The 17,524-nt window shown below is 38.4% G+C and overlaps 1 protein-coding gene across 2 annotated transcripts in view; it reads left to right on the top strand.

The window, feature by feature from the left end:
* The window catches only part of efna5b (ephrin-A5b), a 100,783-nt gene extending 95,958 nt beyond the window's left edge, over positions 1-4,825 (top strand). For both annotated transcript variants that reach the window (XM_067612917.1, XM_067612908.1), the window contains one exon: positions 1-4,825. In XM_067612917.1, coding sequence (XP_067469018.1) covers positions 1-128 — 128 coding nt within the window. In that variant the 3' untranslated portion in view covers positions 129-4,825.
* Positions 4,826-17,524: the final 12,699 nt, after the last annotated feature.

Genomic DNA, 17,524 nt, shown 5'->3' with positions numbered 1-17,524 from the left:
ACGATACCAGCCATGAACCGGCTGAGCCTTCCCGAAGTGACGAGACAAATGCTGCGCCACACCTGCAGAAAACAAGTCAACTTCTGGCTTTATTGCTGGTCTGCCTAGCAGCACTCTTCACTTTATAGCGCCTCCCTCTGTCCAGGAGGGCAATTACACCTAGCGTGGCCTGAATCTGCCCGAGGCTGCAGGGAAGGGGCGGGATTTGGGTGAAGCGTGTTTGCTTGATTGGGCATCAGAGCAGGCTTCTCAAGGAACCCTCTATTTTTTTCAGAAAAAATATTTAAGTGGTCTTTCTCCGTCTGTGAGTGAAAAAAGTTGATGTTGGAAGTGGGAGAGACAATTCCCCCTCTTAAACCTTCAACTAAGATGCCAAATCCCGTTTTTTGACACTTAGTGATTCTTATTTTCCCGTGACTTTTGACACCCCTTTACATCATATTTATGTCATTGCAGCACTGACGTTTATCCACACATCCGTACACATGCAGCACATACACACATGCTTACATATACATAAATACATACAATTTCATCACACTAACAGTCAATAGCAGTAGGGTTTTTACAAAGTTGTATTCAGTAGCAGCGTTACACAGTAGGAAAGTAAAGATACTAGGTCTTAGAAATGACTGTACATATACAAATAAGTAGTTGTCCCGAGACCTCTCAAGAAGCCTTTCATGAAGTATTTTCTGCTGGGTCATGAGAGGCAGATTTCCGCCTCAATTATCTGGGCAGTGCATTTCAGAGCAGAGTGAAAGATGAAGATGTAGGAAAAGAAGAAGAATATTTTGAGCAGAGGTCAGACTGGAAACCATAGCACTGAGAAATACATGGCATGCACCTTAGCTCGTTGATCTCTAGAGTGTCCTTGCCCAATTTTCTTTTGAATATATAGGAGGAGGATAAGCTACTAGAGGCTGAGTGTAAAACCTTTGGAAGCATGAGGCAAATTCTTCTTGTCCTCCTTTGTGAAGAGCATGTCGGTCTGCTCAATAAAATAAATTTCAAAGCATTTGGTTCACTCTGACTAACAAAATGGCTAAATTAAAACTTTCTCACCAGACACTTTGCGGACTGCTATTAAAATCGAGGATCGATATCTTGAAAGTTGATCACACAATTTCACGGTAACAGTCACAGTCATTTTATGCAATGTTTACTGAGCTGGGAAGCAATTGTTCTCTCTGTTCCATTTGAGTATTAGTCAATATTAACACTCCTATAAACATTTGCATCTACATTTTTTTTTTTTTTTTTTGTTCTCTCACTATTGATCATTAAAGTGATTGTATAAAAAATGATTCACAGCTAAATTGAACACTTTATTCTTTTCTGAACCATTAAGTTATTTTACTTTGCCAGCGACATTATCTTTCACATTGCAGACACTGGATACTTGTATTTTTGTACTGTCTGAGATCCAGAAATGGAGGTCATGGGGGAGTTTTTTTTTGAAAAGACAACTTAAAATCAAACCATACTTTGTCACTTAAACATAATAGCAGTGTTGACTCATCAAATATTAGCTTATTGCAACAAACAGGACAGCATTTACTGATACACTGCTGCATAGCTCCAATTAGTTGAAAACTCATTGTGTAAACAGAGCAGATCTATAGAACTATAAGATTTAATTCAAGGCAATGCACAACTCTGTTAAGTATAGATTGGTAAATGGACTGCATTTATATAACGCTTTTCTAGTCTACCAACCACTCAAAGCGCTACAACACATGCCAACATTCACACACACATTTATACACTGATGGCAGAGGCTGCCATGCAAGGTGCCAACCTGCTCATCGGGAGCGATATAGCGCTTTACAGTATTTCTAATGCTCACCCATTCACACACACACACACACACACACACACACATCGGGAGCAAATTGGGGTTCAGTATCTTGCCCACCGACACTTCGGCATGTGGACTGGAGGGGATTGAACCACCTGCTCTCCCTCCTGAGCCACAGCCACATTTAGTCTGGCCAGGTTTATGTTAGCACTTACATTCAAAGGAATTTACTGTGTTCTAATGATATTCAGCTTCTTTCAGCTCCCACAGATGCACATGGTGAGTTAGCATAATGAAAGCTATTATGCCTTTTTTACAAACGGAGGGACTTGTTTCTTTGCTTTCAATGAAGTATGGACAGATAGAGAAATTAACTCTGCTGAAACTGACTTCCTGTCAGAGCTGGGTTTTTGTGTGAGAAATAGGGAACCAATTGGTTTGGAAAGACGGACAGAAAGAGAGAAATAAAGCAAGAAAAAAGAGCGCAGGAGCAATTGCATGTCCACCTTCAGCTCCTAGTGTTACTGGTTTAAGTGACTCTTTAATGAGGTTCAAAATGACAGGCATGTGGACCCCATGTTGTGGCAAGGGGAGTTATTTCTGGTATTAAAAATAGATGGTGGAAGGCTCGGGGGGTCTCGGGAGGGGGGTGTAGATTTCCACCGTGGGGGGTTTTAAAGCACCAATGACCTTGCAGTTTGAGAGAATTGGTGAGTGAAGGAGACAGAAAGAACTAAAGGGAGAGACACACACACAGGGAGAGATAGAAAGACATGGGAGGTAGCCGAAGGTAGTGTGACTAGAGTGCCTAACAAAATAAAACAAGACAAAACAACAAGAAATCCATGCAACACCATTGGCAAAAAAACACCTGATTGAATGACAAACATTTGTCCAGTACCATTCAGTCTCAAAAGGCATGCACTGTTTTGTTTTTGCTTTGTTTTTATTTTTGTCGCTGCCTTTTTTTCCTGTTTTTCCCTAGAAAGATTGCCTTTGCCTTTTGCCATTTGTTTTTTGCGCTACAGTAACAACGCTATTGCAGTGGAATAGCAGCTCAGCTATGGGGGGGTAATAGGAGATGAGGCCATTTAATGAGGTACTAATTTTCAGGAGAACACCACAGGGAATGAGCACCGCCTAAGATTCAAAATGGACGCTTGTCAGCAGATTAACACTAGACTTTTTATCAGAAACCAGCTTCAATTGTACTCTCTTATAATTACCAATACTACTATTTGTCATTATTGCTATTATTACCATGGTTTATTCTGTACACACCTTAACCTGGGAAATGAGGATCAACTTATTAACTGGATACTGTGTATCCTGAGGTAGTCAACCATAAAACATGTAGTGTTAGGTTAGTATCTGTTTTGTACCTTTCTGGAGGACAAAAGAAAAAAATGAGATACATCATTGTTAAAACTGTATAATTATTATTATTGTTATGATGATGATGATTATGACTATTATTATTATTAGGAAAACTTCTTGATGTAAATAGTGTTTGATATTAAAGTATTAATTTGGTTCTTATGTCTTTTCTAAAAAAAAAAAATGAATACGGTATTATCTCTGGGTTTTGCGGAGTGTGTACTGTCCTCAAACAATGCATTGTGTGCTTTGATCCTCAATGCCTAATGAAACTTTGAGCTATTATGAAGGGGAACCCTGTGGGAGCTGTACACATACCAGTGTGCAGAAGGCGGGACATTAGCCAACGAGTGGCTCACCTGTTACATGTTTCAAACCAGTCACCAACCTTCACCATCTCTTCACATAAGGATCCTGCCTCGGAAAGAAACACTCGGGACTCAATGGACGGCTTATTTGTACTTTTTTGCCTTCAGTGTTTGAAAGCATGTTGGTCAGCTCAAAGATCTGACTGTTGGCTTTTTAATGGAAGGATCTTGCCAGTTTCATTATGTGGCATGCGCATGAACTTGATGACATGTTAAAAAAAAAAAAAAAAAACAGTTTTAAAAAGAAAGTTTTCTTTTGCTCTTATTTTCTTTTCCTTTAAGACGTGTTAGATTTTCTGATCACTTTCATGTTGTGTGTTTTTGCATCCCCATTTGAGTGATGTCATTAAAGTATGTAGTGACCGATGACAAATGTACATAACACAAAACCATTGTTGTGAAGTTAAAGTGGGGGTCGATCATTTTGTAGTTCACAAACAACTTTTAGTTTTCTTTCCTAAGAGTGACTCTTTCTGTACCCATTCTACTGAATTCATCCCATGTAGTTGCAGTCTGTCTCTTCTGACTATTCATCCTCTTTCTGCTCTCCCAAGAGGAGGCATTTGGAAGTGTATACATCAATGTGTGGACATTTTTCAGTTTGAAAAAAATGTGTGAGACCTTAGAGTTTGTGTGTGTGTGTGTGTCTCATTTGCTGTTGCCGCAGTGAATGGGAAGCGGCAACCCTCTTTGGCAACGAAGAGTGTTTCCCATGCCTTAGCCCTCCAGCCTCTGCCCTGGCAGCTCCGTCTGTGTACAAGACGCTTTCTGCCATTGTGCTTTTACACAGAACGGCTGCTGGCGTCGAAGAGACTACAACAGGGCCCTTCACTTTCTCTCCCTTTTTAACAACCCTGAATCACTTGTCCCCATGGTAGACGTTGGTCCTGAGCACAGTTCAAGGATTAGTGTACCCCCTCCACCAAATCCTAAACTGGATTGTTAGTGGGGTAAAGCCTATCATCGATCCAGGTTCTGTGCTGCAGGGCAAAGCCTCTCTTCGTCGGCTCCTCTCTTGCTGATGAGCCACTTGTTCATTTTGTGCACCTGTCCTGTCCCATTCTTGTGCTTGTATAACCTCCACCACACCACCTGCTGTCCTTCTTCCCTCATCTTTGAACCCCGTTCCCACTTTGCCATCAGTGGGGGAATATTTCCAACCTGCTCTTTTACAGTATATAAACAACAAAAAAATTTGACAAAAAATGATCTGTATTTGTATATACACGTGTCTGAGCAACTATGAGTAATACAATAAAACGGAAATACATTGCTTTGATGATTGTGCTACTGTTTTTCTCTTCTTTTACCCATTTACAAAGGCATGAAAGTACAACTGAGATGTACTGCAGTAATGGTGTTAATCTTAATCAGGAGTAATTTGTTACCACGTTAAATGAAATGCTAACCAGTAAACGTTTCTACTGTAATTAATACATAAAATCATGTGCCATCACCATGTGCCAAATTGGATTCCATCACCATGCACACACACATACGTACTCTGCCTTCTTTATGTATCTCACTATCCGTGCCTCTGCCTAGCTGTCTACGCTGTGGAATATCACTCGCTAAAGACAGACTGAGAGGAACACCATCCATCAGGATCAGAATAAGACCTTAAACCTCCTTTCACTTCAGTCGAGCACTAATGAGGACACCTAATAACTTTCTGCTGGACCCCATCAGTGCCTTTTAGCTTCACCCTCCATTATCTCCGGTAATTAGACTGAGAGCCAGCAAGCCCTGAGGACCAAAGGGGGGAAAAGGCCCCCTGATAAGCCAATTGAACCTCAGCAATGTCTTGATGATTAGTGAAATTTGACTTAACACAATATAAACACCACTCTTTGCAATCGAGGTACATAGAAATACTTACAATAAAATGGCTTGGATTCTCAGAGGATACAAGTTATGCTGCTATTACAGTATTTAAGACCTTTCCAGCACCACAGTAGGTTACAGTAAAGATTAAGCAGATGCAAAAGACATGAAATCTCATCCAGGAAGCAATCCTCTCCAATGTCATCCTTTTCCAAAGCTGGTACTTTTTTAAGCATCAGAAGAAATGCTTTATGCATGAACACACTTGACATGATGAGCCAATTAACGTCAAGTTGTTCTTCGTGGTGTTATTACCAAAGGAAGGCTCTGGAGATGCAGGTGTGTGTGGCTACACTCTCAGAAATGAAATGTTACATTTACTTAATTTCAACTGGTCCCACATAACTGAGTTGAACAAATGAGAAAAAGAATAGAGAATGGATCATTACTAAATACCGCCAAGCAAATCTCACCAAAGTGTATTAATTTAATGCTACATCATGTGGAGTTAATTTAACACACTAATGTTGAATTAACTTAAGACATTTAGGTTCGATTTACTAAATGCAGTTACGTTTTATTTACTAAACACAGTTGTGTTAAATTTATCTAACACAGCTGAGTGGTATTAACATTGTCAGATTTTGTTGATTTTATCAAACATGACTGAACACTACATGCTCCATCAAGGTGAGTGGGTGAAATAAATACGACTTGAGTCATTTTTCTTCACCTGACTTTATTTAACAGTGTCAGGTCAGAAAAGGTTGAGGAATGTGCTTCACAAAAATGACATCAGTATTTGCCTTAATATATTATGAAACCAAGCAAGCAAATGCAGAAAGATTTACCATTTTGTACCATTTGGTTCTTAATGTCATGCAATACTTAAACTAAATAAAAATATATAACAAAATACATAAATAATAAAAAGAACAATATACAAATAAATTAACAAATAATTGTCCCTTTAATAGGCATTGCCTACATTGTTTATTCTTTAAAAAATCAAGAATTACTAGAGCCCAATTTGATCAAATTGCCATTTTTGTGCATTCAAACATCAGCCAGCGCTCACAACTGAAAAACCAGAGAGTTATTTTTTTTCTGCCAAGCCAGCAGTTCAAAATGCACAGGCACTCAGTTTATGGTGATATGACAACTGGCAACTGCAATGAATAACAAATTACAGCAAATGTCTGGGAGTTTTAGTTGATGGATGACAAAAATCATAAAAAAAAAAAAGATCAATATTCTCTGTTCAGACATCTTTTGTTTAGCCAGCAGTCCAAAATGTAAAAATGCTCAGTTTGCAGTGACATAACAGAAATATCAGCAAATACTGTAATGAATTTACAATGATATGAAAACAGGAAAGGAGAAATTTTTCACATTTGAGAAGCTGTAAAGTAACATTTGGCATCTTTGCTTGCAAATGACTTATAAACAATATTATCAAAATAGTTGCCAATTGGAGTGCCCTGGTAGCTGAATGTTACAGTGCATGCTACATAACTGCAGTGTCCCTGGTTCCACTATTAGCTCTCCATTAAAAAGGCAAAAAATAAAAAAAAGCCCAAAAACACATTAAAGAATAAAACTTGCCAATTACTTTGGTCGATCGACAGATCCAATTAACTTAGTGTTAGTTAGTGTTAGTTAGTAATTAGAACGTGGAAGATTTGGACTTGTACAATCAGCATTGGCCAAATCAACTGAGCACAACTCATAAATACAATGGGCACAGGTCTTACTCGACCCTGCCTGAAAAAATGTCCAGTTGATATACAAATAAGAAATAGGAATGCAGAAATTCCAAAGATATGTTTGAGCTACAGGCAGCAAACAAGAATAAAAATTTGCAAAGCGGCAGGAGCACTTTGACAGTTTTGCAGCACAGACTTAATTCCACAAGCTGACATTTCAGCACACCTACAGTTACTCAAGACTTATCGTGCAGAGCACACCTGTGTGAGCACGGAAGCGGCACAATGATGTTTGAGCTACAGTAATTTAGAAAAAATGATACCATTACATAGATTGTCAACCAGAGAACACAAACAAGTTAATTTTCACATTGTAAAATGTCCCATTCAGAACTATGTTGTCATGAGTCTCATCAAAAATGTTTGGTTATGCTGTGGTTCATATTCTATGATGAAACTTACCAAGGACCTCTTTTATGAGGGCGCAAGGCTTTTCATTGAGGTCGCAGCAAAGCCCTTTTAGGACACATTCCTGATGATTTTCAATGCTGGGATTCTGTGGAGATGAACAAACCACAATCTACACTCAACTACACAGACTATACCATGTTCACACTTCACATGGTGCTGACAATTCTATTCAACTTAAATGCCAGGAACAGATCACAAGGGACCATGTTATTAAGTTGTTGAGTTGCAGAGTCACTGAGTTTAGTTTCTAGAGAAACAGATGCTTTGCTCTGTGGCTCATCTGCAAGGTAACAATAGCTCTGCCATAAATTCTACATTTACAAAGCTTATACATTTTCAGTTTTTGTTGACATTGTTAGAAAGGTGATAATCCTACTTTGTTTATTGTTGAGGTCGTAGTGGGTGGTGGTGGTGTACTGGAATGCATTATATTGAAAAGTGTTCCTGATATTTTGTCCTCCTCACTAACATACATAAAGTTGGCAAAATATTAGGAGAACTCCAGTACATCACCACCAACCACAACAGCCTGTTTAATAAACATATGAACGAACACATAAAAATCAAAAATACACATTCGAGTTAGCTGGAAGGCTAAACCGGAAGTTAGCTGGCCCGACTGGTGGAAATCTCCAGTGCACCTGCTCTATGGGCGCATTGGGTTCATAGAGCATGTGCAGTATGCATTCATCCGGGTAATTTCTTCACAGCAGGAAGTGGCTTTTTTGGCTTCATGCGCCACTGAGCAACTGTCTTAGGAATGAATCGGGCCCTGCCTATGACACTGTATTCAGTCCTCTTTATACATCCATGAGCTGCAGTAGCAAGAGAGAATAGGCTAGTTCGAGATGAGCCGGGCCTACGCAGAATCCATCATTGGCGATCACTGCACTATGCATGTCGGTTAGATTTGTGTTCAACCTGATCTCGACTTGCTCAGATTTCATGCAGGAAACGATAACCTCATGAGATCAAGGCGGCCATAGTTTTTACAGCCAGGTGCCGCAGCTGCTCTCCATCGACTGCAAGACCCAGAGCATGATGGGAAATACCTGGCTGTCACCTGATCAAAGAGCTGATTGGCTCAGGTGTTGGATCAACAACATGAGGTTTTATCTTCATGTTTCGTTTAATTGTAAACATTTGGAATTCAGTAGTCTGATCTGCATTAAAGGCCTTTGCACACCAAGCCCATATTTTTCGTCCGAAACTGTTGCACATTTAAAAATAAATATGACCTCACGTAGTGTCAATCATGTTTATGCACCAATTTTCTGCATGTTTCGCATCTGTCCAAGGGTCTTTAGAGAGTTGTTTGACCACTCAGAGCCACCGTACATACAAACGTCACGTGCGCTTTTCGGATGTCAATTTGGATTGCTTATTAAACTCATCATATGTGTGTGTGTGAGTGTGTCCTTGTTCTTGAAACCTTGTCAGGATCCTCACTGCTTGAGGACTTCATTTTATCTCGTATTGCGAATTTCCGCAATGAATAGGATAATAAAACGCATCGGACTCAGTGTGCAAGGTTTCTGTGCATTTAACTATTTTTATCGGATAAAAGATTAAAAAAACACACGAAAAATGCGGACTTGGTGTGCAAAGGCTATAAGAATTCAGTTGTGTGGTCAATGACAATCTTTATCATCCAAAGAGACAGAAAACATTCAATAACCAAATATGACAGATAGCAACAATATGAATATTATGTATGTATGTATTATTTAATTCTTGAAAGCATTATGAACTGAAATAACAAAACTTTTGGTAACAAATGTGACATAAAGATCATTTTCCTCTGTACAGAAGCGCTGATAGTCTAAATATTTGGCTAGAGGATATTTCTACTTTTCCTCTCCTCTTGCATTTTGAGTAGGTTTGATATGTGTTTTACTTCATTTATTTATTTATTTGTGCATTGCAAAATACTACTTTTATACAATATTTAAAAATTTTATATCTACATGAAGACATACACACATAGATATCAAACAAATTTTACCTGCATATACTCAGCTATACATTAATTTAAAGTAAATAAACATTTGTGCAGGAGAGGTAGAAAGCTAAAAGCTTATACAAAGACCTCTCCCAAAAACTCAAGATAAATTACATAGAGAGAAAGAATACTTTCATTTTATTTGAATTTCTTTATTTTGGGAATGAGATGTGAATGAGTCTGGCAATATAATAATATTGAATAATATTGAAGATTACAGAATAAATGCTGTTTTGCTTATCACAAGCTACCAGGTAATTTAATAGACTGTACTCTATCACACAGAACATCATTAGAACAGTGTCAGTGATTGACTAGCTAAGCTTGAGTAGATTACTCGGATAACATTTTATTAAATCAGGATCAGATCTATCAGGATGTAACTATTTCTGTGACTTCCTGTATATTCTTTGAAGGCTGCTGGAAACTGTCTGACTTGATTGCAGCTTTTTGTCACCACTCCCTGCTGCTGCCACCTGATCTCATCCACTTTCCAGGCGAGGTGCAGTTCATCCATGGATGTATCTCAAACGAGGCTACTGGCAACTAACCTGTGCATACTGCACATGTGCGGAGAAGTACAGAAAGTGCATTGGGACACTCTTTATTCACTCCAACGTTTTACAGTATGTTTTAAATAACTTGATTATGTAGCTTCAAATCAGCACAATTATGTATTCCCGAAGCCTTACACTATTACATTAATGCAATGAAACCTTCTTGTTTTGATGGTCAAAACCGCAATTATTTAGTAGGTTCACCGTAAAACAACTATGTAATGCAAACAACATCCAAGTTTCATTTCTAAGAGTGTATGAAGACCAATAAAGACAAATCACTGCACCCAATCATTAAATCTGGGGTATTATGTGAAAATGTCTCCCAGATAAGCTATGAACAGTCAGGGTCTGTGACTAGCAGTGGGAGAGAGGAGGGCACAAGGCTGAGATGGCATTCAGCTGAAACCATGTCATACTTGAGATGACTACTTGAATGCATGCATGCATGAATTTGCACAGATTTACTCTGTGCCACTGATTCAATTTCCCTGTTTGCCAGTGCTGCCTTCTGATAGTTGGGAGTTTTATCTTAACACAATAACTGTGCAACTGACAGTTGTGAAGAGGCCACTTTAGTGAAAGGCTTTTGAAGGCATCATTCTCAAGTCAGCTGGCTCCCTTATTGGCTGCATGGTGTTTCGTTTCCATGTGAACAATCAGTTTGATTGACAGCTCTGAATGATGTCTTCAGTTAATCGCTCCAGTGGTGTGAAAAGGTCATAAATCACCCAATTATGCTGCCCCGCTTTATGAATAGATATTTTTGGGGGAATATTTAAAACGCCTCCGAGGCATATCAACTTAGTCAACCCCATATTTATTGAGAGGGAGTTGGGGGGTGGTTGCTTGTGCCAGAAATAACTGATAAGCTGAATACATTTTAGAGTCTCAGTCACTCTGTGGAATGTCAGAGTGTTACTGGGTTAGAAAGTTGGAATTGAATTCAAGGTCAGGATTTATGATTTATGACAGTTTTGACATGTCTCAAGAACAAGCTGAGAAGAAAAGAAATAATTACAGAGAGAGGAAGTGAGAATAAAATAGAAAATGCTGGCTCGAGAAAAAGAGAGCCCTTTGAACAAAGTGCATTGTTTTACAGCAGATTTAACAGAAAAGCACAATGTGTATTTATTTGTAACACCTTGTTTCTGTCAAAGCAGGTGCAATGCATCCTTCCATTCAGCTGTGTTTGATCAATACCCATCAAAATGAAACATCTTAGTTACTTTCATTGTACTCGCTGATTCCATACCTCTGAGAAAACATAAACTCCCAGATCTCGCAGAAGTTTAAGAGTGTAATTTTTAGCACATCAAGCAAATTAATTGTCTCAACCTTTGAAAAGCCTGAGGTCTAAATATTAGAAAACATCTTGTAAATAATCAGGTTTTGCAAAGGCGTTTAGGGAAACTGTCTGCAGTAGATTATTAAGATGTTTTCTTTGTATTTGTAAGGTTTTTAAATACATTTTCAACCAGATTACCATGAATTTTCTCTCTTTCACTCTTTCCATACATCCAAGGTAAGTTACCCTTAGCTCAGGTGGAGGTTACTGCAATGTGTTCCTCGCAGGTCATTTTCTTTTACTGATGCCTCTCACATGTTGACCTTCAGGGTTGAGAGATGAGGGGCTGCAGCCAATCCAGAGGAGGATTATGGGAAGATGTGACGCCACTACAAAATATCAACTTCAAGGCAGATGAGGCAGAGATTGAAAGAGATGGTGGTGGAAGGTGAAGACTGACATTGGGGGATCACATGTGTATGTGTCTCTATGTTTTATGGATCCAGCTTGGATGCCTGATATTGTAGTCTCATTTTGAAATTTTAAGTAAAGGAGAAAAAGGTAATTATTTCTTTGGATAGGCATTTTCATTTTTCTGTGTAGGCAGTCAGACGCTATGAAGAGCTATGAGCAGCTATCAGCATGTTTTTACACTGTCTTTCACACCACGTCTGATGTGTTACACTAAGTATTCACACATGCAGAAATGAAGATTTCCTCATTTGAAGTGACAGCTAATTTCACAGGGAGCTGTGAAGAAAGGAATGCAATCCAAAAGTTTCACAGTAAAACTAACAGAACACAGGAATAGTGGTTGGCGTGCTTGCTTTTAAATGAACCAATACACAATAATTAGTTTGTCAAGTGTCAAACGGTTGCACTAAGATTTACATGGCACATTTTCCACTCTCAGCAAGTGTTGATTTTTCAGTGACATCTATTTAAAGTGTTGATCGGAGAGTTTTTACGCTGATGAAGCTGACATGGTTTAATTGTGGTTTTCAAAAATAGTGTTAATAAAACTTTAGTTATGGTGAGTTTATTTTTTACGGTGGCAGGATTTAATTATCGCTATGCTGAAATCAGATAGAGTCAGAATTATATCTTGCACATCTATCTGCTTCCTCCCTCACAGAATAGATGAGTGATATTTGTGGGGCACTGCTGTGGAATTTGAGCACACCAATTTACCAGCTTTGCCAGAGGGAGAGAGGGCCTTCTGGTCATCTTCTGAGCAGCTCGTTCCACTCAGAGTGAGTGTGCCATTGAAATGAGAGTATTTCCTGCCAGTGCCCATAGAATGAATGAGGCGAAAGCGATGACAGGGATATTACACTGACATGCCACACTAGATCATAGAAAAGTCTTAGCCCTGGGGTCATAAATTAGACTCTAATGATTTTGTCATCCTGGTAAAACAATAACTTTCAAACCTAGTCTCCTTTTTTTTGCCTTCATAACCTTTGATTTATGCTTTTAATTTTTTGATAGCAAGAATAGTCTGACACTTGCACCATTATGATGTTGATGAATTGTCACAATTCATTTTCCTTTTCAGATTTAATTAGTTTACTTTAAAATGCCATCCATCATTACGGGTGTAGATGTAATGTAGAGAGTACGGAGAGCAGGGAGACTTGGCGAGAGGGCCGTGCTTTACAGTTGACTTCCTGGGAAGAAAACACTGGCTGCATTATTCATGAAGTTCGCCATAAGTTTAATCTGATTCTTAATTCAAGACTTTCTTTCTCTGGTAATATTTCACATCAGTCTTTCACTGTTTCTTTGAAGCCTCCATCTCTGGAAATTTGTCTTCAGGTGGATTATAACTGTGGCTGTTGATAGCATCATATTGTATTTCAAATGAGAAAGCAGCATGTCTGAGATCTGATTAGCAGACAGCTTGGTTTAGTGTTCCAGTTTTTTTCCTAATCCAGGTATTAACCGAAGGTTCAATACAATAAAAAAAACACTGACACCAACATAACTGATGGCCAGTATAAATGTATGGAGTATTGGTATGCAGCTGAAGTAATCTTCACACATTTCATCACATAAAAACTGACAACTGAAAACTGTTAATTCTACTTTTAAAAGCTTCAGTCATTTTAGAGTTAAGACCTTACAATTTAATATTTTATGCATGGACCCTGAACTGCTGTATTCTTTGATTTGGATCAACAATTTGTCCTCCAATATCAAAGGACAACCTGTTCTGAATATTCTTGGCTCTGCTGTTGTATGCACAAGGTTTCTTACATTGATGAATATCATGACGATTATGATGATGAACATCAATTACATGCAATTTATGGATATGAACATTAAGTAAAGGGGAGAGCATAATGTTCATGTGAAAAAGCACATTTGACCAACTAACCTGACAAGTAGAAATTCCATTTTACAGACCTGGCAATCAGGAATGAATTTTATAGTACATAAAAGAACTAAGCTTAGCTGCATACATGAGAAAACAAGCATATTGGCAAATCCATAAATGAAAAGTTCATCCCTCCCCATACCTCCTCATATCTCCCTATATAACTTTACAACAAGTTTTTTTGGCTGGTTATAATCTTGCACACAATGCCTCTTAATAAGTAAGAAGTAAAAAGATTAGTAATTAAAATTTACAAGTGAATGAACTTAAACACTTTACAGACCGAATCATTTCATGAGGGCTGCAAAGTCTTGGTAAACTATTTTACATATATTTAACAACTAAACTAACAAATCATTTATTATACATAGCAATGCAACATACAATACTAGTATTAAAATCATACATTTTAAATGATCATCTTCTAATTTATACACCATTACTTTATACACCATTAGTACAGTTAATAATGTGATTGGTCCCTGAAGAAGCAAATGTAGGTCTATAATAAAAATTAAATGAATCTGCTATGGTAATACTGTCCAAATTATGCATTAGGAATCATATTCTTCACTAGCGGATCTTATTAAATGTCATTATTCTGAAGTGATACTGAATAACATTAATTAAGGGAAAAGGCAAAGCTAATTGTGAGAGTACTACCTTAATGTGGTTGTTAAAATGCATGTGGAAGTGCATTTATTTATCTTGAACTGGCAGGTAGCCTGGCAGGAGCACACAATATGGGAAATATTCCGTTTTCTCTAAGCTCGGTGTTCTTAGTAAAAGCCTGCGGCTATGGCAATATTTCCAAAGATCATGCAAATGACCCCTCTAACTTCCGCCTCTCTGTTCCTCCCTCCTGTCCTCTCTGCTCTCTGCTTTTTCACCTACACACACACAAACATAGGCATATTCTCTCTTTCATGCACACACAGTACACATTGGACTTATTGTGATAAATTATCTAATAATATCAGCCTCAATTTTATTAAATCTTTTTTTTTTATTAGAGAGGCTTTGGCAGAATCGCATGTCTTAGTTCACATTAATATCACATGGAACAAACACATGTAAAATAACAAAATGCACAGCTTAACACGGTTGTTAGTCCTACTGAGTATCATAATATTGTACCACATTAGTTGGATATTTTGAGTCATAACAAAGACAAACATATACATGTATATTAAACTGGCTTCCTCAGCTGTGCAGGCATTCACAACCGTCCTCCTTATAGACAGATCCTTACATGACGGAAGCCTTTGCTGACCCCTGACTTTTTGGTCTGGTTGCTAAGCACTCCTGTATTACCCGAGAGGGTTAATCCTAAATGTCAGGGGTCACAAGGTCAGCGTTAAAATGTGGCCTTCAGTACCCGCCTGTACATCAACTGCCAAAGTAAAGTGTGTTTACTGAATACATGAGTTGTCCCAACTGTTCTGCAGTGTCACTCACTAGGTCACCATGCTTTAGACATTCAGTATATAGCTACAAATATGTCACATTTGTGTTGCATATAAAACATAAAAAATCATATAAAATATCACTTTTCAATCGTATTGATTGTAGATAATTATATTAATGACAGTGAAGTGGTAGAGTCTCATGTTGTGGACAGAATAAAAACTGAATACATGTATATTTTTATTGCTGATTGGCGAGGCTGTTTGAATGTTGCACAAGACAGATCAGACACACATCTACTAGTGCAGTATTTTAAGCCGTTTAAATGTGTTGCTGCCCATTTCTCATGAAGTGCAGAAAACCTCTTCTTTTAGCAGAAAGGTAAGGCTGATGAAACCAATGGCAAGGGCAAGGTTACAGTATTGACATCTTTCTGGTACAAGGACAGCCTTCAAGAGAAAGGATTTCTAAAATTGTAAACGTGCAGTGTACCTAATGAGCAAAAATTATGAAGTTCTATACAAAGCTGTGTGAAAGGAGCAATTTCGCTGAAAACTCTTGCAAAGAAGCATTCATTTTCACAGGGTCCTGCCCTGCTGTTGTGGGGATTTAATTATCAGTACTTTACGTCTGGACTCTCTAGCAACCCCCCACACAGGTTGTTGAAACAGAGCAATTATCATATCACATCTCACTGCATTATTTAGTTTACTGAAAGTCCTACTCATGTCGAGTGGCGTATGTACAGCGAAAAGCAAACAGTGTGTGTATCATAAATATTTTAATGCCCGGGATCGCATTTTGTGTGATAGTATATAAAACACTTTTATGTGTATAGACTTTTTTTTCAGTTCTAGAGATGAAATTTAAATGCAGATAAACTGAACAACAGAGTAACTGAGAGAGACTGTGAAAGAGAGAGAGAGAGAGAGCACACAGAAAGACAGAGGACAGATGAACAGATGTTATCTGACAGGTGCAGTAGGCCCAGCTTGGTGTGTGGGCAGCAGATATGACAGGGATTTTGCATACACCGTGTGAGCTAATGCTGTGCACTTCAGTACCTGTCATGACTATAACCTTATGGTCAGATACAAAAGTTTGGGATGGGATGTAGGAGGATTAGTCATGTCAGGGTTGATGTAATGTGATCACATCAACAAGATCGCCTCAACCTGAACAATGTGCAGCATGAAAACAAAAAAAACTAAATGACAGAATGTGTTGTATTTTCCATACTTCCTTTTAGAAATACATTAACTGCTCATGACGGGGCTCTGTGTACTGACACTTGTAAGCTTTCAGCTTTTCATGTAAGGACATGACTCATCTGACTAAAACCCCGGTATGAATAGTTTATATGTTTGGATGTGTCAACAACACAAAACTCACTTTTCAGCTGGAGCCGCATTTTATTCTGTTTAACCTGCAGCACTCTTCCTTCATTAGCCTGTCAATAGAGTGGCTATCTTTGCCTCTATGTGTTGGTTTGGTGTAATCATTTAAAATGGAACAATGACTGGCAAATAATCAGATTTGGGGTCTGTGTTTATTTAGCGCTTGGTATTAGCATTATTGTCTCTCTCTTGTCCAGTTTTAAATATGCCAGGCAGGCAGGCAGGCCCCCTGGCAGGGGGGGAATGACCAGCAGCAACGGGGTCAAGGACAACGGAGACCCAAGCCACTAGAAGCAGAAAATTAAATTAGGTAACCCACCTGGAATGTAGCTGTTGAGTGAAGTGTGTGTGCATGCTTGTGTGTGCATAGATGTTGTGCACTTACAGCCTGTGTGTGTTTAAGCTGTTGAGTGAGTATGTGTTGGGGTGGTTGTGGGTTTGGTGGGTAGGTGAATGATGACAGAGCAAAGGTGTACAGTGTGATATGCTTTAAGCAGGCAGGTGGGCAGCTCTCAGGTAGGCTTAGCTACTAATTCCAAATAAAAGCACAGTGAACTGTGGGCTAAAACCACAAACCCATGCCAGGATCTGAGGGTGTATTACAGTAATGTGAAGATCATAGACATGATATTTCAAAGATAAATTCTCAAAAACTTTACAGCTTGACAGACTAAAACATTTTATGTTTATCCTCCTTATGTATAGAAAAAAATGATTGAAACTGCTGAAACATCAGGCAGTAAACTAGCTTATGCAAATTGTATAGAATACAGGGATTACAGAGTATCATCCTGCATTTATCATATTAATAGACTGTATGCAGAAAAAAGTACAACCTAACTGTGAACATCTTATGAAAATGGAATCAGTAGGCCAGCAAGTAATAAACACAGTATGTATTTATCTGTGATTATTGCAGCTTCTTCAAAGGATACTAGAATAAATG

This window comes from Thunnus thynnus, chromosome 2 (assembly GCF_963924715.1).
Source record: "Thunnus thynnus chromosome 2, fThuThy2.1, whole genome shotgun sequence".
Taxonomy (NCBI): domain Eukaryota; kingdom Metazoa; phylum Chordata; class Actinopteri; order Scombriformes; family Scombridae; genus Thunnus; species Thunnus thynnus.
This window is presented reverse-complemented; position numbering and strand designations above follow the sequence as displayed.